The 22,831-nt window shown below is 38.9% G+C and overlaps 1 protein-coding gene across 4 annotated transcripts; it reads left to right on the top strand.

The window, feature by feature from the left end:
- The first annotated feature begins 1,194 nt into the window (after positions 1-1,194).
- Positions 1,195-21,650, top strand: LOC148001820 (interferon-activable protein 203-like). 4 transcript variants are annotated; one of them, XM_087581893.1, is made up of 13 exons: positions 1,195-1,234; positions 1,438-1,655; positions 1,802-1,948; positions 2,085-2,149; positions 3,031-3,063; positions 5,859-6,143; positions 7,229-7,329; positions 8,322-8,489; positions 9,762-9,929; positions 13,648-14,754; positions 15,809-16,225; positions 17,785-17,973; positions 19,401-21,650. In XM_087581893.1, the coding sequence occupies exons 6-13, from the start codon at positions 5,879-5,881 to the stop codon at positions 19,419-19,421; spliced, it is 2,436 nt and encodes an 811-aa protein (XP_087438019.1). In that variant the 5' UTR covers positions 1,195-1,234; positions 1,438-1,655; positions 1,802-1,948; positions 2,085-2,149; positions 3,031-3,063; positions 5,859-5,878; the 3' UTR covers positions 19,422-21,650. The 4 variants fall into 4 exon arrangements, with proteins under 4 accessions (XP_087438019.1, XP_087438018.1, XP_087438020.1 ...); XM_087581892.1 differs by lacking the exons at positions 1,195-1,234; positions 1,438-1,655; positions 3,031-3,063 and having other exon boundaries at positions 1,865-2,149; XM_087581894.1 differs by lacking the exons at positions 1,195-1,234; positions 1,438-1,655; positions 3,031-3,063; positions 9,762-9,929; positions 13,648-14,754 and having other exon boundaries at positions 1,865-2,149.
- Positions 21,651-22,831: the final 1,181 nt, after the last annotated feature.

Raw genomic sequence — 22,831 nt, 5'->3', positions numbered from 1 at the left:
GAACATCCAACTAATATCTGGATTGAATTAAGAGCCACTCCATGAGCTAGAACACTGCTTGGGTGACCTAGAACCAAAGACTCAATAGTTCAGGGACCTAGAATAAAGCCAAATACCACTGGGCTTAAAACAAAATAAAATTAAGTGAAAAGAACTATTTTAAATTTAAAAAAAAGAATCAAAACTATCCTTATTTTCAGACAATATGATTCTCTCTATAAAAAGTCCTAAAGACCTCACCAAAATTTCCCATAGCTGATAAACATTTTCAGCAAGTAGGATACAAAATTAGCACACAAACCTCACTAGATTTCCTATAGAAAAAATGACAAACATGCCAAGAAGAAAAGTAAGTAAACCATCCAATTTTTAAAAGCCTAAAAACATACACCATCTTGGAATGAGAGTGGCCGATGAAGGGAAAGATTCGCACAATGAAAACTTTAAAACAATAAAAGAACCTGTAGAAGTTATCAGAAGACATGAGTCCAATCTCATGGGTTGTCAAATAAAAAGATACAAGACAAACACCTGCACTTGGGACACAAACATTGATGATTTCTATCCAATCACATCCATGGTATCGGACTTTATATTAAGTTTAAACCTCCCAACCAGCATCCAAAAGTTGGTATCAGTTTCCCTGGTGTCTCAGAATAACAATAGTGCAGACACCATTCACTATCCCGCAAAGGACAAACCAGTCAGACAACCATTGTTTTAAGCTCTGAAGCTACCAGACCTGCAGAGCCTCTCTGCAAGTTTCCAAGGCTTCATCTGCTGGCACTGTATAGCCCACAATCTGCTGTGTTTTCCCATTAAGAAGGGCTAAGGGGTCATTTTCTTAATCACTTAAAGCTACAGTACAGCACAGAGGGCAGTTACTGCCCAATTGCTTTTTACTTAGTTGAGGTTGCAGTTACATGTTTCTTATAACACTATGCTCTGGGAAGATATGGCCTGGGAACCATTAATAAATGAATGAATGCTTTGGAAAGTGCTTAAACCAAAAGTGATTCATCACAGACATTTCCCTATTGAGGAAATGTTCAAGGAAGTACTGCTAAGGTCTTGGAATCAAAGCACAAAGCACTCAGACACTGATCTCAGTTAAACGGGGCTGATTTATTGAACACACACCAAGACTGATTGGTCATGGGCTTAGCTCAGACTCACGAGCTGTTTTCCAGGGTCAGTTTCTACAGGCAGAAAATCATAATGAGCTCATAAGCAGGTACAGGGAGGGCTGTAGGGGGCTCAACCTTTTTCCAACTCTTTTTCTTTTTCAAGTTGGCCCTCTCTCTTGCTTGGTTTTGGTTGAAGTCTATGGTTGAAGAAATAATAATAATAATTAATAATAATAATAATAATAATAGCTTCAGAATGTGGTCAACTTGACTTTCTTTCTCAGTCAAATTATTTTTTCTCTCTCTACAGTCAAGCTGCTTTTGTATCTAGCAAGCTGGCAGGCATGAAACTAATGTATTACAGCTAAGCTTGCCGGCTATGTCAAAATCAAGGAACAACAATGGAGCTCAACTCTGACTGCTTTCATTCTGGACAAGCAAGAAGGGCAAAATGGCTGAGTGACTCCTTTGTATCTCTTTGTGATTCATCTTCATTCAGATGGGAATAAGATTCCTAGTGCCACACCTGTAAGTCTCTTGGAGAGGAAACACTCAGTGTTGGAATTTGTATTGGTTTATATTTGTAAGAAGAATAACTGAGTAAAGAAAAGCTAACTTTCTCTCGCTTACTCTCTGTACCTGTCGTGGTCGCAGCACTGTGCTTCTTCCTGGAGATTACCTTAATAACAGGAAATAACGCTTTCTCTGTCAAGAGCTGGGGAAATCGAAAGCTATGTACACTGCTGGGAGGAGTCCAGTTTCATCAAGACTCTACCCAGGAAGACTACAAACTCACTCTAAGGACGACCCTCCCTGCTCAAGTGAGGAACTTACTTCAACCAGTTTCTCTTGTCCCCCCCTGTTACTTTGTAAACCCTACATTTTCTCAGCATTTAATGAAATTGCAACGCACTCCTGTGTACTTTTTTGAGTTATTTCTCTTCCTATTCAAAACAGATAAGCCCATTTCCTGCCTTGCTGAAGATTTATAAACTGGACATTGCTGAGGAATTTCCAGGCAGGTAAGTCTTTCCCTTGTCAAAAAAAGAAAAGATAGCTTCTGAAACCCACAAGAACACAGGGGATCAGCGTGGTTCTTCTCGGAGGTGACTGAGGCAGGCACATAGGCCGGGCAGTGAACCTGCTGCAGCTGGGTTCTGATGCCACATTCAAAAGGACGGCCGCATCTTTCTTTCCCCATGTCTGGGGCTTGACTAAGAAACCGTGAATTTTGATTAGTGCCGATTAGAAAGTTAGCTTCCTAAGTATAAGTATCAATAAATGGAAAACGAGAAGGCTTCCGGAGCCCGGGCTGGAGGGTGCGCGGGAAACTGGCGGTTGGGGCGAGTGACTGAGTAAAAGACAGGTTAATGATATGAAAAAGTACCATGATATAATACTCAGTGAAAAATGCATTTGAACATGGAGCTTCATTATCCAGTCTTAATCTTAGACAGCATGAGAACCAGTGGACATGCACAGTAAAATTTCCCCAAGATTCACAAATACATCCCGATTCAATGTGCGAATTTAACATTTTCTTTCGCTCTCCTTCAAAAAAGAGGGAGTGTTTAGTCACTGGAAGAAACTTTCTGTCATTGTGAAAGTTGTTCTTTGTTATAGGCAATATTCTATTTATTTATTTTTTTGTTTTTATTTTGTTGTCATAAGATGTAGGGAATATAAAGGTCACTTAAATAGAAATACACTTCTGTTGTCTACTTTTAGGATATTTTGAATGCTTTCTGTGTCCCCCGGCATAGGACTTCATGTGTACTCAAACTTTGTAATTTAAATGTCACTTGGGGAGTTGCATCTGAGTTAGGCCGATCTTGCTAAGTTTATCAATTATGTTGCTCCAACTTTCTAGATTTTTACAGATGTTTTTCCCTTACTCACTTAGTAATGGACACACTGCTGTATTGACCATAAAACTGTAGGTTGTCCTTTTCATTTTTTTTCAAATTTACAGATGTGTAGATATGTGTATGTTCTCACGATATTGAATGAGTATGATGTAGAAGTGTGTGCGTGGATATGTTGACTTGTGTGAAAGTATAATCTCATGCTTCAACAGCGCTGTGAAGGAACAAATAATAACGAAGAACATGCACTATTATTAGCAGATAAATCCATAGTTAAAACTATTAAATTCTTCTAGGATGGGAAGGTTTATCATTCTATGGTATTTCATAATAGTTTTTGCCTTCGGTTCTATTAAAGCTCCACTCAGGATGTTCTTTTGCTTCTAACTAATTTTGGGTTTTTCCACTGTTAGGGAATGTTTTATTAACAACCTATACATACATTTCTTTCTCTCTCTCTCTCTCTCTCTTTTTGTTTTGTTGTTGTTGTTGTTGTTGTTGTTGTTGGTGGTGGTGGTGGTGGTGGTGGTGGTGGTGGTGGTGGTGGTGGTGGTGGTTTTATTTGGGGTGGGGGGTTTCGTTTCTTAAATAACATTTGGCAGACAAGGCCATTAGATTAGTCAGGTCCTCCACGTAGGCTGGTAATCAGCAAAGTTTTGTTTTGCTTCTGCTGCTGTTATTTCACTTAGGATGTGTCTTACACCTCCCTTCCTCTGTCCCTCAACCATGTTGATGTACTTCCTATTTCAACTTTTGTTTTTTTTAATCAGGTCTTCATCATAAAGTATCGGAATGCCTAATCAAGTTTGCATTTCTCATTTTAGAAGAACTGCATTTTCTTTCCTTCTCTGTTGTTTTTAGTTCTCTGAGAACTTCACACGGTGTATTTTACTCATGTTCACCCGCCACCCCCTTCCGAAATCTCTTCGAGGTTCATACTGCCTTCCCTACCCACCCAACTTTGTATTTCATTTTACTTTTTAAACCCAGCAAGGACAGTTTCTGTTGCAGTAAAATTAAAAAAGTTACTTTTATCCCACGCTAGTGCCAGCACCACAGGGCCACATGGCATCTATGGGGTATCTTTATCTCAGTCAACAAAGTGTCTCACTGCTAAGCTCCATCCCTTATCACCTGCCGATGACTTCTCTCTGAGGCTGGCAGCAATCTTTCTGCCCATCTAGTTTCCAAGCCAGGTTGCCACCGTGCCAGACATACGCATCCCAATTCTGTGGCGGCCCAGAGTGTGCAGCAACACACACTCTCTTGAACTCAATTAAAGAACACACAACACAATAACCGCTGATCCAATGGATAAACTATAATTGGCCACCTAGATAAGATACAGTTGGCTCATCTAGATACACAAAATCCTGTACACATCCATCCCTTCAAAATATTCATAACAACCTGTGAATATGCAGAAAGAAATTTTAACATCTGCTTCCATGTTCTCTCGGCTGCTCCTCCTCTCTTCTCTCCAGTCTCCTCCTCCTCTAAAACTTTTCTCCTACCCATCCTTCCTTCTCGTCCAAGCAGAGGCCTCGTTCTGTCCTGTACCAGCCTTCATCTGTACAATGACATCATCCTACATCCTACCATCCCTGGAGGTTCTCCCTCTCTCAGTAGCTATCAAGTGTCAAAACTTCCTTGGTGGTTATGGGACTCTGTGTCCAGTGGCCCCTCCCCTCTTCACTTCAGGCTGTGATTTTTGTCTGGCATAAAAACTGTGTAAGTGTCCCGATGCTTCACAACTGTTTGCAGCTGATATGTGCCGCTTCCCAGCTGAGTCTGACAAACGATGTGTTCCTGTAGTCATCTACCACACCCCTGCCTACTAGAATATTTCCCCCTCTTTTTGAAGTATTTCTGAGTGGAAGGGTAAGATTGGTGATTACTTTTCTCTGCATAGTGCACATAACATAGTGTATATAGTAGGAATGCAACTTCTGGGTCAGTATAAGCTGATAACCCCATATTCTATGACTCAAGTATGTGGTGTCTATATCAGGTTATGGAAGGATACTCAGAGCATTGGCAATAGCTTATAAGATTTGGGGGGATTATATATATATATATATATATATATATATATATACATATATATATATATATAATGGAATGCTTTATATGATCTCAGGAATAAAAAGAAACATAATGGCAGATTAATCAAGGGCTTCTGATATATTTTAGGGTGAAGGAATGCCTTTAATAAATTAGGAAATGATTAAAAATTTGAGAAAAATTAAAGATGATTTGTAGTAGAAAATGGTGTCTATGAAAGAGAAAGAATCTATAAGGCAAGCTTGAAAGGATGAAGTGAAGAAACTATTAACAGATTTCTACAGTGGGACTCTGAAAAGTATGCAGATGTTTGGGAAATTGACAGTAATATGAACAGAAAGGATCCAGCGAGCACAATCCAAGCCCAGGGGAGACAGAATTCTAATGAGAGGTGCTTAGAATAAAGCCTAGTAGACAAGGGTCAGTGCCTCAGCATGGGCCATGAGACTTCAGCCATTGTTAATTCAGTTGCTTCAACACAAAGAAAGAATGGGAAAAGTATTTTAGCACTCATAACCTGTATTTTAAACACTACAATAATTACAGATTCAACACCTTTCTCTCGCCACAACTACCAATGACTGAAGTCACTTAATGGTTAATGGGGGAATTTTTCCTAGACTTGTTTCTTAAAACAGAAGTTCTACATACATTTTGTATAGTGGTGTACATTGTCTTTAACTCTCTTTATCTCTCATGATTATGGACAACATTATTAATGATCATTCACTCACATGAGAGTATCCTGTCTTGAAAACATCTGTGTATGTTTGTAACTCTGTGTCTTATTTTTGTTTTTTAGGCTCATCTATAATTTGCAAAATGGTGAATGAATACAAGGAAATTGTTCTTATAAAAGGATTAGAGGATATGAAGGACTATGCATTTAGAACCATCAAGTCCTTACTAAGAAAAGAACTAAACCTAACTAAAAAAATGCAAGATGATTATGACAGGATTCAACTGGCTGACCTGTTGGAGGACAAGTTCCCCCAAGATGCTGGACTAAGCAAATTGATAGAAGTGTGTGAGAGCATAGAAGAGCTTAAAGAGCTCACTGACAATCTTAAAAGAGAGAAGGCAAAAGGTAACAGTGAGCACTGTGAATGAGTGCCCACACTTTCTCCACCCTCCCCAAACTTGCTAGCTCCCTGCAGTGATCACAGCTGATGTCCCATTTCTGTTCTGTACCTTGGGAACTATAGGGGTTGAAACATTTGGAATATCTACAAGTCTGATACAAAATCCTTTCTTACAAATAAATCTGATGTATTTCAGGATAGGCATCCTTTGTATTTTATTTACCGGGAGATAAATAAAATAGGGAGCAATGGTTGGGTTAGAGTAGAACACAGAAGAAAAACTATAAAATAAAGTAAAACTTGAAAGAGTCATTTAAATAAAATAAATTTAATACTCAATTAACAACCTTACTCCTTCGTTAACCTCTTTTCTGGTGAGAAATATGATCTAATATTTAAGTAGAAGCCTGTATCTTAGAGATGTTAGGTTGGATGTTAGTGAAGAAGTTTCTCTTCATAAAGTAAGTCACTGGGTTTAGAATATAATAGGTATGCTGGTATATTGCTCTGAACCCTAGCAGTTAGCATAAGGATGCTAAGGCAGGGAAACCCACAGTTTGAGAACACCCCGAGTTACACAGAAAAATGTAAACTCAAAATATAAGAAATCCAAATCCAATGTCACTACCTTGATACATCAAGTCATAATTTCTCTTTTGCTATAGTTTTGAATGATCCTCCTTAGAAGGTTACCTACTGTTATTATCATAAAAATTTCAGGTTCTTTAAGTCAGTCTGTGGTAATAAGAGGGTTAGAACTTGGTGGGATTTGATATAAACAGACGTTCCCAGAATGGAGAGGCTATGTATGCTGTACCTGAGAAGGGCAAAGATTCTTCAAGGCAGAGCCTGTACCTGACATAGTACTCTGAGCTGCCTTCTGCCTGAGAGAGGCAGAAGAAAGTAAACACATAGATACAGGAAGAGACCAAATAGTTCTTGAAATGACAGTCTTTCTTAAAACCATTAATGAACATAAATGGAATATCAATTTAATTTTACTTTAGGAAAAGGAAATAAGTAGTTCCGAATGAACTTCAGCTGTTATAACCATTTCCCTGGGTTTGGTGTGTTTTCCCTATCCCTACAGTTCAAAAGAAAAATAAAAAAAAAGGCAAAACGGCTGTGAAAAAAAGAAAGCAAGATGAACCCAGTACTTCTGAATCAAACAAAAATAAACCATCTTCAAAGGTAAGGTGGCTAATCTCTCACAAGAAGTTTCTACTCCTCGTTAATTCTTTAGGAATATTTAGTACTCTATCTAGTCTAAGGCCCTAGTGAGAACAGAGTTCCAAGTTCTAACTCATTTAGTTTCAGATTTGCTGTGTGGTCCAACTTGTGCAGCATAACCCTCAATGATGCAGGCATAAAATCACTACGGTTACTTTTCAAAGACACTTGCTGAAAAGTGTCTGCTTTGGGATGTGGCTTCTGAAATGACGAAACCTAAAATATGAACTTTTGTCATTCTACACCTGATGTTCTTCTGTCACCATGGGGATAAGTAGAGTGACATTAGTGCAATGTTTATACTACGCTATGAGGCAATCCTAAATCTCTTGATTACAGTTTCTACTGCTGTGAGTAGAAACTGACTAGGTTCACTCTTATAAAAGAACACATTTCATTGGGGCTGGCTTATCTTCAGAGGTTGAGGCCATTACTGCCACAGTAAGAAGCATGGCAGAATGCAGGCATAGTGCTGGAGAGGAGCTGAGAGTTTGATATACCCACATACAACAGGAACAAAGAGTAACACTCAGCTTGGCTTGAGCATTTGAAACCTCAAAGCCCACCCCCACTAACCCACTTCCTCCATAAACTCACAACAACCCAACCACAGGACACTTCCTAAGACACTCCCTGTTAGACAACGATTCAAATCTATGAGTTTCCGGGGGCCCTTCTTATTCAAACCAGCACACAATACAATTCATCTGTTAAGAGTGAGGTGTGTGCACCATGAAACAAATATAATTAGAATTCATTAATAAAAGCAAAGATTCTTATGGTCTAGAAAGTATTGTGCTTTGTTTAATTTTAGAGACATGCCTAAGGCCTGAAGATAAAACTACAGAAAAGCACAACTTAGTGTGTAGAAGGCTTGGCGTTCACTTTCCAACACATGAGAGAATCTAGAGAGAAAGGCAATTTTGTCTTTTTCTTCCTCTATTGTCTTTCAGAAAGAGAGAAAACAAAACACAAAAACTGAAGGTGGAAAGAAGAAGACGCTCGCCCAGGAGCAGACTCAGCTTCCAGAATGTTCAGGAACTGATATGAAAAACGATGAAGATTGTCTCCAGACCCCTCATAAGCCTCCACCGACACCACCCGGCGTTTCCTCAAACATGGTATCACTTTCCTATTCTCAGTGCTTGTCCCTTCCCAAAACGTATCACTGTGCTCGCTACAATCTTGGAAAAACTTTTCACTAATACCCTACTCCAAAGACTTTCCTCATTTTATTAAATAACACATTAAGATATCTAATCACAGAACACAGCCTCAGTTGGTATTGAAAAGATGAGTATTTATGAAAGGATTCTCTGCTTTGGGCTCAGAAGAAACTGTAGGGGAGACAGAAAGAGACACAAGAGCGTATCGACCCACCACTGTTTAGTTTCTTCTCAGCCTTTTTCCCTTTTGCTGGTGATCCAACTTTTGAGGTTATTTTCAACATTCTGTGTTCTACTCAGGAGGTATTTTGACACATGATATTTCCCTGTTTGGGAAGTCTTTATTCCTGTCCACAACTGACCAAATGCTCTGTAACTGTAATGGTCACTTCTGCTGAGGGTCAGCTCCAGATCCCTCCCAGGTATATCCCAAACTCTCCCTGCCATTCCTCATCAAGGGGAATGGCTTCCTATTACCATCTTGAAGACTTCTTAATATAATTACAATGAAGATAACAGTGAAAGAACATCTCCTAATAATGTATGTATTTAAAGATATCACCCTTTATCAAATTTACACAAATCTCATTTTGTTACATGGAACAATTATATTGAACATTCTATGTGATCAATGTTCAATTCTTTTAACTGACAGTCCTGTTATTTAGCATGAATTGAAATCCTTAGGCATATCTAATTCTCCGTGTTCATAAATGGTGACAACAATATAATTAGAAATGTATACAGTCCAAGAAAATTGGCGACAGTTAAGGACAGTTTGGGCTTGAGTGGCATCAGCTTCACAGCAATGGCTGCATTTTAGAAAAGTTGTACCTTGAAGGATCAAAAACATAAAAAAGAAACCAGTAAAAGTGGCCATGACAGTTATGTGGACCTATTTGCATACTAACTTACTTTCAAGTTTCATGAATGGTGGACATTCAAATCTATGTCTTTATGGGGCCCTTCTTATTCAAACCATTGCACAATGCAATTCATCTGTTAAGAATGAGGTATGCACACAATAAAACAAATATAATTAGAATTCATTAACAAAAGCAAAAATTTTTATAATCTTGAAAATAATATGCTTCATTTAATTTAAAAGACATGCCTAAGGTCTGAAGATAAAACTATAGAAAAGCACAACTTAGTGTGTATAAGGCTTGGAGTTCAATTTCCAACACAGGAGAGAATCTAGAGAGAAAGGCACTGTTGTTCTTTCAGAAAAAGAGAAAACAAAACACAAAAACTGAAGATGGAAAGAAGAAGAAGCTTGCTCAGGAGCAGACTCAGCTTCCAGAACGTTCAGGAACTGATATAAAAAACGATGAAGATTGTCTCCAGACCCCTCATAAGCCTCCACCAACACCACCCAGCATTTCCTCAAGCAAGGTATCACTTTCCTATTCCCAATGCTTGTCCCTTCCCAAACTGTTGTCTGGGTAGCAGCAGATGAAATGAATCCCTAAGTGGGGCAGTCTCTAGATGGCCTTTTCTTCAGTTTCTGCTCCACTCTTTGTCCCTGCATTTTCTTTTGACAGGAAGAATTCTAGATTAGCACTTTTGAGGTGGGAGGGTAGCCCCATCCCTCAAGTGGGAGCTGCACTTATCCACTGAATATGGTCTCTACAGGTTCTCTCTCCCCTTCATTGAATATTTCAGCTAATGTCCTCCCTGTTGGGTCCTTGGCATCTGGGAGTTTCTAGGGACCATCCCTAGTACCCCCTCCCCCACTGCTACACACCTACTTTCAATTTCCTGACCCTCTGTACTTCTCCCCCATCTCCTCCCATATCTGAACTGCTCCCATTTTCCCTCCCCCCCCTCTCTCTCTCAGATCCCTCTCTCCCTCTACTTCTGAGATTATTCTCTTCCCCCAACTGAGTAGGATTGTAGCATCCAAACTTTGGTGTGTTCTTCTTTCTTCTTGGATTTCATATGGTCTATGAGTTATGTGTATTCTGAGCTTCTTTTTGGCTAGTATCCATTTATCAGAGAGTACATGCCATGTGTGTTCCTTTGTGACTGGGTTACCTCACTCAAGATGATATTTTCAAGTCCCATCCATTTGCCTATGAATTTCATGAAATCATTGTTTTTAATAGCTGAGTAGCACTCCATTGTGTAGATGTACCACATTTTCTGTATCCATTCCTCTGTTGAATGACATCTGGGTTGTTTCCAGCTTCTGACTATTATAAATAAGGCTGCTATGAACATAGTGGAGCATGTATCCTTGTTATATGTTGGAGCATCTTTTGGGTATATGCCTAGAAGAGGTATAGCTGGGTTGTCAGATACACTATTTCCAGTTTTCTGAGGAACCACCAGACTGATTTCCACTGAGCAATCTCAAATGGCTGAAAAGCACTTAAAGAAATGTTCAACATCCTTAGTCATCAGGGAAATGCAAATCAAAACACCCCTGGAGATTCCACCTCACACCAGTCCAAATGGCTAAGATTCAAAAGTTCAGATGACAGTAGATGCTGGCGAGAACGTAGAGAAAGAGGAACACTCCTCCATTGTTGGTGGGATTACAAACTGGTACAAACACTACAAAAGGATTTCTAATGTTGTCAACCAACTCTCTGCTTTGGGATCAGAAGAAAGAATAGGGGAGACAGACAGAGATTCGAGAGGGTATCAAGCCTGATTTCTTCTCAGCCCTTTCCCCTTTGCTGGTGACCCAAGTTTGGAGGTTATTTCAGCATTCTGTGTTCTACTCAGGAGATATTTTGACACATGATATTTCCCTGTTTGGGAAGTCTTTATTCCTGTCCACTACTGACCAAATGCTCTGTAACTGTAATGGTCACTTCTGCTGAGGGTCAGCTCCAGATCCCTCCCAGGCATATCCCAAACTTTCCCTGCCATTCCTCATCAAAGGGAATGGCTTCCTGTTACCATCTTGAAGACTTCTTAATATAATTACAATGACGTTAACAGTGAAAGAACATCTCCTAATAATGTATGTATTTAAAGATAGTGTCCTTTATCAGGTATACTTTTTGAGAGCCTGGCTGCCATTTACACAAACCTCATTTTGTTACATGGTACAACTGTATTGAGTACTCTATGTGATCAAAAACATACAAAGAAACCAGTAAAAGTGGCTATTACAGTTATCTGGACCTATTTTCATACTAATGTACTTTCATATTAAAGCTAAATTTATAATTATTATAGTATTATAATTCTAAGATTAGAAGAGTATAATGAAGACCCTAACTTAATCTGTTGCCCAAAGTACAAGTGTTTCCCACACCCACACACATAGTTTCATTTAACTGGAATGATGATCATTTTAAGGATCTAAACAAAGTTTAAATGAGTCCAGATAGGCTTCAGGCATACTCCAGCACTGTGTCAACTGAGCTATATCCCCATATACCAGAATTCATCTATGTGGTCCATTATTTTATGGTATCTGTCACACAACTTCGTTCACATTATTTGAACGTGTGGGGACTAGGATCCCTGTGTGCTAAAGAGAAATATATAACAAAGATTGAATATTTAATGATTTTGAAAGTCTACATGAAGGAAAGTCCAGAAATATGAGCCAATTTTACTACAGGCCTAGCCTCCCACAAGTTAACATGGAGTTGAACCAGATTGAATAAGATCTGGTGAGTTTTCTAAGATATTTTGCCAGGAGCCTCCCAGCCCAGAGAGGGGGTAGTGGTCAGTGCACAGAGTAGGACTCTGGTGATGGCTTTAAAATCTGAGGGTCTTGGGACTTAACAGCTCTCTAACGGTACTGAAATGCTGATGATAACTTCTAAAATGTCCTAAAAAACTGTCTTGCTCTTTAAAGCTACTGATTTAAGTGATTGACACCTGTAGTCTAACAGCAGGGATGAAGTAATGTGGCCTTTGTTGTAACTCAGCAGGAACTGTGCAGCTCTAACTTTCAGCCTGCCAGTCAGAAGTCACAGTAAGGAACAGGGATACTTAGAAAAGTGATTATAGCATTTATTACTGAGTTGTAAAAAGTTTCCTATGAAAGCTACCTAAGGGGAAAAGCAGAAAGGTCCTAAGTGGGGAAAGGGAGAAATTCTTCCAGGAGGGGAAAAGGAAAAATTTCTTCTTTCTCCTCTTTGTCCTCAGTACTTATACATCTTTCAGAATACACGATCACATTTTAAAAAGTTTATCACAAGTTCACACACAAAAAAAATCAAATCATAAATTGAAATAGAAGTTTACAACAGAGGATGTTTACGTGCTTGTCCATTAGGAGTAATTATCTGGCTAAAATCCATCACCTGTAACAGCCCCAAAGGTTCCCTGAAGGTTTAAAACCAGAACTAAGTTATTAGTGAAGTTTTGTATAAATAAACCTAGTCAATATTTTATCTTCTGTCCTAGCACCTATAATAAATCATTAGTTCCTTCTTTATGACCTTTGGTTAATTGTTTTACGACCTCTTGGAATGTGCTCTGAGTAGGAGAAAGTCTTAGTTACCATCTAAGAGTAATTAACTGGTGGCACTTGGGAGACTGGCGAGTTCTCACTGAAGTTTTGACTATCAGAAGAGGACCTAAAAGCAGTCTCACTATAAAAGAGTTTAATTAATCACTGATATAATTTTAGTAATTCTTATAGGATCATCATTAACACTTAAGAAGTCAAAAAGGGATGGACTATTACTTAATGATTGTTATATATGTTTAATAATAACAGGAAAAGCATATTAACAGCAGGGATCTTTCCTAAAATGAATTCTCCTATGGCCTTGCCTTATAAGAGCAACCTGTCACAGATTATGTAATAATCTGAAATAGGCCATCTCAGGAAGATCACCTGCTAGTTATTAGCTTGTCCCATTATGGCTCCTGACAATATTTTGAACAAGGATTCCATTCCAGACCAATGACAATTCAATAACTGGCTTAAGAGAAATTGTAATATTGAATATGAAGGGAGTGGGCTAAGTGTTAGAAAACCCTATGTATGGGTTAAAATACTTCCTTCAGCCCAGGAGAAAACTGACAGGGTAAAGGTTCTCTTTTCAGAAAGGAAAAAGAAAAGATGTACTTGGTTTGGTTTTTAAAGACCATTAAGCAGGACTAAAAATTATATCTCAATCCTATTTTCCTTTAGAAACAGAAAAACACAAACATCAAAAATCATAGTATCATAAAGACAAAGGGTCTCCAGGAAAAACAGCAGCTCGTAGAATTTTCAACAACCAGCAACTTCCCAGCTTCAAGTGAAATCCAGACTTTTGAAGGACATCCAGTCATTGCTCCTAGCAGACGTCAGTCTTCCCATAAGCCTCTAGAAGCACACGTGGATTTAAAGACGTCCCCATGCTCTCCAACATCACCTTGCCAGAAATCCCCATTGTCCCCAGCCTCAGACTCCAGCATCCACCTGAACTCTCATGTGCCTTCTACACGGTTTGGTGGTGTCCAGGTTCCTCATGTACCATCAACAACAGCACTCAGTAATGTTGGGGTCCCTCTTACGTCTTCAAAATCAGTGTTCCACTCTTCCAGTGCTCTTCAGAAGTCTCCAATAACAGTATCCAGCAGCATCCAGGACCTTCCCCTTCCTACACCAGCAGCACCAAATAGCACAGAGGCTCCTCAAAGGCAAGCAATAGCCACCAGAAGTGTCCAAAATACCAGAATGCCTTCAGCAACACTGACAAGCAAAGCCCATCCCATAATGATGCCTCCTCCAGCAACAGCATCCAACAATGCGCAGGTTCCTCATTCTCTAGCAACCACGTCCAGAAGCATCTCTGTCGCACAGAGAACATCTAGTAATGGTCAGGCTCATAACTCTGCTACAGTAAAAGCATCCAAGAATGTCCAGGCCCCTCGAGAATATATACCAAACATACCCAATTATTTCCAGGCTTCTCAGGCATCTCCATCAGCAACACCCAGTAGTGTTACAGCTCCTCAGGTACCTAGGTCAATAGATAGAAGCAGAGCCCAGGCTACTCAAATTCATCCAGGAACAGGATCCATTCCTGCCCAAGCTTTTTATGTTCCTCCGTCAACAATGTCCAGAAGTGGGTGCGCCACTCAATTGATACAAGAAGCAGCATCCAGTACTGGGAAGGCCCTTCCCCTTCCTAAAGTAGAAGCATCCAGGAAAGTCCAGGCATCTCCGATGTCTTCAGCAACAACACCCAGAAGTCTCCTGGCTCCACATGCAGCTTCATCAACAGCAACAAGATACAGTAGTCCATCCAGGGTAATGATCTCTTCTAACAATATAATGACCCTGATTAGCACAAACTTGGAAGGCTTCTTCGTTAATCTAGATGTACACGCTATTTTTATTCAAATAATCACTAAGTTTTATTGTGTATAGTTACTGACCCCTTCCCTAAATTCAACTGTAAAATACACTGTATGCTCTTCTCCACTGAGAAAATGTCTAAGTCGGTGATCACCCAGTCTTTCCAATTCTGTAAGGAGTATAGTGAGACACTTGATTTAATTTTACATTTTGCAGTTTTTGTCAAGGTGTTGTTTCCATATTGTGAACTACTGCTCATTATACCGGAAATGTACCTCCTGATGGTAGAACACACTCATGAGGAATCACAGCAAAACCCTGCCACCCACAGGGTGAAGTCTGTGTACATTTCTAGGTCAAACCATAGAGAGCGCCGCTAGTTCATACCCGCCTCCCTGTGCTGATACCCAGGTTGGCTATACTTGCCAACATGCCTCCTCTTTCAGTCCTTCAGTGTTACCTCCATTTCAACGTTTTTTCCTGATACACAGAAATGGAGGTGGACACTGAGGAGGTGGTCAAAGTGGTCATGCTTTTTGTCTGGTTCCAGGATTTTCTTCAATGCCTGTTATTAGGCAAAAAAAAGAGCTTCTAGCCTGAACCCTTGCTGCTTAACAATGTTTGAGATGATCTTCCTGTGGCTGTCTACCTAACCCATTTGCAAAAAAAAAAAGTTCTAATTTTTTTCTTAGAAAATGTTTTGAATTGAAATCTTCAAAATGTTCCTAGATAGAAAACTTTACTAGAGCATTGAAGGCGTTGGATTCATTCCCCAGAAGTACAAATATAATACCTTAATCTACCAGGTATAATTTGTATGGACTGGAATCACTGGGTTGTGATTTAGGTTAATTTTAAGTAAATATTTAGGTAAATATACATTTCTTCCTTAAGCTAGGTTGTAGAATGGCAACCATTGATTATATGTTACCCTTTCTATTCAGTGGGATTGTTCCTTATGATCTGTCTGAACTATATAATTTTATGCCATGTGTATTCCATGTAGACACCAAGGAGAAGAGCTGTACCAAGGGAGCCCTCTAGGGAAGAAGGTCACCACCAAGGTCCCAAACACGTAATGGTGTTGAAAGTAACGGAACCATTTATATATGACATGAGAGAAGGCAAAATGATGTTCCATGCCACTGTGGCTACTGAGACTGAATTCTTCAGGGTGAAGGTATTCGAAATAACTCTAAAGAGCAAGTTCACCCCAAGAAAGATCATTGCCATATCTGATTACTTTGGGTGCAACGGGTTTCTGGAGATATACAAACCTTCCTGTGTGTCTGATGTGAACATTAACCAAACGATGGTTGTCCCAAATACACTGAGGCAAAGAGCCAATGCAACTCCGAAAATTTCTCATCTTTTCTCACAAACAAGAGGGACATTTGTGAATGGAGATTATGTAGTAACTAAGGTAAGCCATAGCATTATTTGTAAAATTTCTTCTGCCCTCTGAAATTTTAAATTTTAATTTGCTCAACTTGCTTAACACAGGAAATCATTGCCTTCCATAGCAGAAAGAGACCAGGCAAGGTTGCCTCACTTTTGGGATTTCCATGGTCTCTTAATATTCTTCTCCTCAAAGCACCACCAGGAATTCTTTAGAAAGAAATGTATCAATAATCTTTGGTATTTTCCTGGCTATGACAGTCCATCTACAGCCACCCTAGTCCCAGACACTGTTAGTTTATAGCACATTTTCTTTTTAGATTTTATTTCTTTGATAGTTTCCTTACTCAATTATGAATAAACTCCTAGCCTTGCTACAGTTTGAAATGATGAGTTTAAGAAACCAAATAGATTATTCTGCCCCAGAGTGAAGCCATGTCCAACAAGCCAGGATTATATCTTTAATGAGTTCTCATTTTCATATTCTTTCTTCTTTCAAGATCTTTTGATAGATAATGTGACTACTGTCTTAAATAATGAAAGAGGGGTTTAACAGGAAAGTTTAATTTCAGAGTTTATAAGTAGATACAATGAAAGTGGGGAAATTTAAAGAATTCTATAACTTTGGAGTGTTTCATTAAGGGCCAATAATACCAATTCATTTGTATACTTGTTCACTGTTGTTCAATGTATGATTTCTTAATCCCATGTATATGAATACAGTCATGGCTTTTTACTTTTTTATCTATGCTGTCTTCGGCTGTGCTGGTACATTTGGTTACACAATAAGTAAACTAAGTGGGATACAAACTAAAACATAGAAACTAACTAAATGCTGTAGTGACTAAACCTTTGTGAGATTTGGAGTAGAGTGAATCAAAATGTACACTGAGCAAATGTTATCCATTTTTAAAGGAGTTGTGTGTGTATGTGTGTACATGTGTGTTCATGTGTTTATATGTGTGTGCATATGTCTATGTGTACACACGTATGTGGGCATGTATGTGTATGTGTGCATGCGTGTGCATAGGCATCTGTCTGTCTATATAGCTGTTTGTATATTTGTCTGTGTATCTGTTTCTTGGGCTATGTCTTTGTTTCATTTTTCCTGTTAGTTTGTTTTGTTTTATTCTTATTAGTCTATCTTTTTTAATTGCTGGTTCATTTTCTTAAGAGAGAGAAAGATATAGAGATGTCAAGATGGGATGTATCTGAGAGGCGGTGGGGGAAAGGGAAGATATGATCAGAATATATTGTGTGAAAATAACTTTATTTTCAATAAAAGTTAAAATAAATTAAATAAAGTGGGCTTATAATAATGTCGCCCAAACTCACAATGAGCTACAAGTAGCCTTTTTTCTCACACCTCTTGGATGTCCCTACATAATCTGCAAGGTAATCAGATGGGTTTTGTGGTTTACTTCTGTTGTGTTTTTGCGTGTTTTGTTGAACTAAGAACCACAGTTGCCTCGTTGGGGACAGGTCTATGTTGACAACATTTTGCTTCTCATAGATGTGACAAGTTTGACATAAGTTCTAGAAGATTCAGTGTTAATTTGTTTTTGTTTTTATTTTTGTTTTCAGAAAACTGAGAGGAATAATTTCATTTACTATGAAATTGAAGATGATACAGGGAAAATGGAAGTGGTGGTTCATGGACGACTCACCAATATCAGGTGTGAACGAGGCAGTAAACTTAGACTTGTCTGCTTTGAATTGACTTCCACTGAAGATTCATGGCAGCTGAAGTCTGTAAGTCACAGTTATATGCAGGTACGTGCTGTAGGAAACACTATTCTTCCTAAGAATATTATACTTTTTAATACCCTAGTAAAGCTTGACTATTGGCATTACATAGAAAATCCAATAGGTAGGGTGAAAATTAATGTTTGCTCATTTAACATATAAGCTTCCTTCCATTATTTTTATAAGGTTTTTAAATCATAATAAGGAAAACAAATTCAGAAAGACTCAAACATTGTTATATGTTTAACTAATTGATTTTAAAAAATAACTATCCCATTTATCAAAGCAGATGGAATAATTGACAGGAAAATTAAGGAGTTTGTTTCAAATTCTGACTCTGATTTTTCAAATTGATCAAAGACTAAAGCTCAAACAACCTCGGGGTCTCCCTTTATAACATGCAAATACTTTCTGTTACAGAGGACCATGGGCAGAAATCATAAGTTTCCAAAGGATGCCCTGAGCAAATCAGATGACAAGGTGTTGCAGTAAATCTCCAACCCTAATAAGCCCGTGTAAAGAACACACCACACCACACCACTCACTTATGTTGTTTATAAGCTGCACACCTAGATTGGGCAGATCTACACTACACTATTCTATTCCTCAGCTATGAGATCCCTTGCTATTCGTGGCTTCTCCAGGCCACGTGATTCTGCTCCATCTTCCTTCCACCTCCTTTTCCTCTGTCTTCCTCTGTCTCTTCTTTCTCTTTGTCTGCCTCTCTCCTTCTTCTCTTCCCTGCTCTAAAACCTCCAGCCCGACCTTTCCCTTCCACAGCCCTATCACAGGCTCTAGCCTTTATTTGACCAGTTAAAATGGGGAGAAGGTTTACATGGAATCACCTAAGTATGTGATCCACTCCTTCGTCAGGGCAGCCTCTCTTAAGGAAGCAGAGTTAATATCAAAATACAAACAATACCAGGGCAATCCACAACAACAAGATGCTAAAATCCACACTCCTTGTCAGACTTACGCACATCTGTGTGGGATTCTTTTTATATACACACACACAACACTATTATAATTTAAACAAAAGAAACCTAAGTAATGACTTCTTCATTCACATAGAAATGCTGTTACACTACCATTGTTCTCCAAACCATCAGTCATTAGCCAAAATTCCAAACCTTCCCCACTGGCAGCTGCACCAACAAAGCCTTTTTCTCCCTCTTCCCAACCTCCCTGTTCAATGAAACTCTGCAACTCAGTCCTTACCTGAGGTCTTGCAGCATTTTCTTTCCCCCTGTACCTTTGTAACACACCCTGCCCTTCCACCTATGTCAAACTGTAGGAGTGACTAGTTAATTTTACAATTAAGAAGACTGCAGGACAGAGATGCATTTAAGATCAGAATGAGAAAAGGGCATATGGGAGTAGGTGAGTAGTCAGCAAGAAAAGTTGAGAACTGGCTGCATTTCGACTGATCTGACTTCATTGTTTTCTTCTTTAAGGTCATCAGTGCCAGAATGTGAAGGAAATCCAGTCAACTGACATTCAGTTATGAGAATCTCTCTGGAACCATACTTCTGAAAACCTGGATGCCAGTGATACTGTTTGCGGAGATAAGACTCAAGTACAGAAAATAAATGTGCTTGTAGCCCGTTGAAATACCAGCCCTTTAAAAACCAGCTCTTAATTTTAGGAAACGGTGCTTTCTTAGATTCTTTATACATTTTTCTATGATCTAAATTTCATATTTTATTTCTATAACTTCTATAATTATTGATTTGTAAGTTTTATACTTAAAACGTAAACACACACACACACGCGTTTTCTATAAAGCAGTGTGCCTTTGAGAGGATCTTTGAACTGTTTGAGAATTGCTATAAAATAAAAAGTTAGTGACTCCTAGATATAACTAGAGAATGCAGACTGCAAATATGACAAAACATATTCAGGAGCAAATAGACTATGTGTTTTCTGCCCATAAAAGTCAAGGTATCAATAAGATGCTGGAGAAGCCTGAATCAGCCTTGAGTGTAGTTTCCAAAATTAATATGCTGAGTATAGGACGAAACCTTTATGCTGAGTACTGGAGAGTTTAGTCATTTGGAAAAAATCCTGCCCCCATGAGGTGTTTGGGGTGGGGTGTACTATTTTCAACGGAAAAGAATCACATCGTCAATTCCACAGTGAAATAAAATCACTGGAAAATTTTAAAGCAAAATGAAGAAGGCTTATGATAAGGGAAATCAAAGGAATTAAGAAATTAGTATTCCCAGAGAGGCCTGTCTAGAGTATTGCATTCTCTCACTGCTGTGAAAACTTACTTGACAAAAGCAACTGAAGGAACAATGGGTTTATTTTTGCCCATGCATTAATGGTGGAGAAAAGTGAGGTGGCTGGTCATGTACCTGCAGGAGGAAGCAGAGAGAGAGGTGAGTTCTAGAGTTGATCTCTCTCTCTCTCTCTCTCTCTCTCTCTCTCTCTCTCTCCTTTCTTCACTTTCTTTACTTTCTTCAGTTAAGGACCTGACCCTATTCAACAATACCATCCACACTTAAAAGATGAGTGTTTGCAAATTCCTTAGCACAGTCTAGAAAGCCCCCAACCCCTTGCACATGCTCAAAGGATTCTCACAAGTGATTCCTGATTCTATCAGGTTTACATTCAATAGTCACAGTCAAATGGGGCAGGGATATAAAATGGAGGTAAGGAGCACAGATAGGGCTTCGACAATAGAAATATAGGCAGGAAGAGGCAAAAGCTAAGAGTGCCTCTCTCATCCTGTAAATCCATATCTTATTCCCAATTCTAATGATACTGGGAATTTGTATTTAATAGGATGCATTTAATTCACAGTCTCTTCTCATCAATAGATTAATGTCACTAGGAAGCATTTGTGGGAGGACCTTCTGTGTGTTTGTTTTCCTTGTATTAGTTGTTTAGCTTAGCTTTGTTCTTCCAGCATGTGAGGGTGAGACAGACTACGGTTTAGTACCTTAAAACTCCACTTTTCTCGTCCTATACTCACAATGCAGTTTCTAGCCAGAGATTATTATCCACGACTACTGTGTACACACACCATACTGCAAACATTGCACCAGAAACCTATTGGCAGCATGGAGACCCACACACATCAGATTGCATATATATATATATATATATATATATATATGTATATATATATATATATATATATATATATATATGCTGTGAACCTTGAAAATGATTAATGGCCTTGGGAATGCCTTCATTCAAACCTTACTTATATTCAAACGTGTCACAGAAACTTCTTGATACCGTGCAAGATAGCTCGGTCCAGCCTAGACTAGTTTGAGTAAATGTACATTCAGACAGTGTCTTTAAAGTGAACTTTTATGATGGATACCTGTTTACCACCTCCTTCCTATGTATACCTGTGTGTACATAATCAAAATAAACTGCTCTGTGGAAAGGCACATGCACAAGGAGTAAATGTCTACCTGATCTAAGCCCATCTGTTGAAATAAAGACTTGCCTGTGTTACATCCCTTCAGCAAAACAACTCCTCCTCTTGAACTCCTTGAAAGAAACTCCAAGCAAAAACTGGAGCCCGGGAATACCTTTACCTATATGGCCCACAGCTGCTCTCCTCACATTATTGCTTTCTGATCTGGACTGTTATTTGCTTTGAAGAACATTTTACTGCTTCTATACAAATCTGTGTGAGCTTTTACCCCAAAGCTTTGAATAAAAGGGCAAGATTTTGGAAACCCCTGGCTTAGCCTCTGACCATCACAATATCTATTAACAAGGATACAGAAAGAAAGAACAAACCTCATCAAACACCAAAGATCAGAGCTTGGATTTCCAGGCTTCCAGAAGTCTTGAGTAATACATTTATTCTCCTTCTATAACATGCTACCTGTAGTGTTCTGATACAACACAAAACAGACTATGGATGAAAGTGTGTTTTCTGTAATAGTCTAACACAGAGAATTGTATCTTACATAAACCTAAACTTTCAATACATACATATATATACATATATATTGAAATATATATAATATTATATATATCTAGAAATGCTATGCAATGAAGACAAGGGTGACAATGGGCTGGAAGTGTCCTATATCTATGTTGTGAAACAGTATTCCTGGGGAGATGTGAATAAATGTCTACTCAGCCCAGGCCAAAGTTGAGATTCAACCCAAGTCCAACTTTGTGAACCAAAAGGATTTATTTTTATTGTGGTTTTTATAAGAATATTGATGAGGCATTACTTATAGGAGCAGAAATGACCCAAAGATAGCAATGTTGCCAGTCCACCACAAAATGAGTAACAGCTCACAAGATCTAGAAACCTGGAGTATCCTTCACAGCCTGCAGACAGTACAATGCACTACACAGTACTTTCCTCAGGAAGTTCAGTGGCTCCCAGCCTTTTCCAGGCAGCTTAGCTCATCTCTACTTTTTCTGGTATATTTAGCTTGTCCTAGGGTTCCTATCAACATACCTGACAGTCTATACATTTTGGGGGAGAGAGGACACTATTATATCTGGTTTCAGAGACTTCCTGAAGTCTCTGAATTGTTCACTTCTTGACCTTAATGATCCTCCAGGCAGGGGGAGGTTTCACCCGTTCTTAGAATACCCTGCTATTCTGCATCCTTTTTAATACCCTTTGTCTTAGCAAGCTTTACTCTAAGGTGAAAGATTTTGATCTGGGAGGAAACTATTATATAATAGTCTCTCTGATGTTTATATAAGGACTTACCTTCTCTCCTGCTTTTAGTTTTGCCAGTCAAAGTGGAGAGAAAGACCAGTAACATTGTTATCAATGACTTTTGGGCAAAAGAAAACATAGACTGCCCGGCACAGTGATGGCGTGGTTGTTACAGTGGTAATGCTGGTATCCACCTGCTTTCAGTTTGGATTTGAGGCTTGCTACACAAGAGAA

This window comes from Rattus norvegicus, chromosome 13, assembly GCF_021556685.1.
Source record: "Rattus norvegicus strain SHRSP/BbbUtx chromosome 13, alternate assembly SHRSP_T2T, whole genome shotgun sequence".
NCBI lineage: Eukaryota > Metazoa > Chordata > Mammalia > Rodentia > Muridae > Rattus > Rattus norvegicus.
Note: the sequence above shows the minus strand (reverse complement) of the source record. Positions and strands in the feature narration are given on the sequence as shown.

What these genes read in the sequence shown, in the direction of transcription:
- LOC148001820 (XM_087581893.1), top strand. Translation starts at nt 5,879, where the DNA reads ATGGTGAATGAATACAAGGAAATTGTTCTTATAAAAGGATTAGAGGAT. An exon ending in TAAAAGAGAGAAGGCAAAAG is followed by an intron (nt 6,144 to 7,228) that starts GTAACAGTGAGC and finishes CTATCCCTACAG; the next exon opens with TTCAAAAGAAAAATAAAAAA. An exon ending in GAGATTATGTAGTAACTAAG is followed by an intron (nt 16,226 to 17,784) that starts GTAAGCCATAGC and finishes TTTTGTTTTCAG; the next exon opens with AAAACTGAGAGGAATAATTT.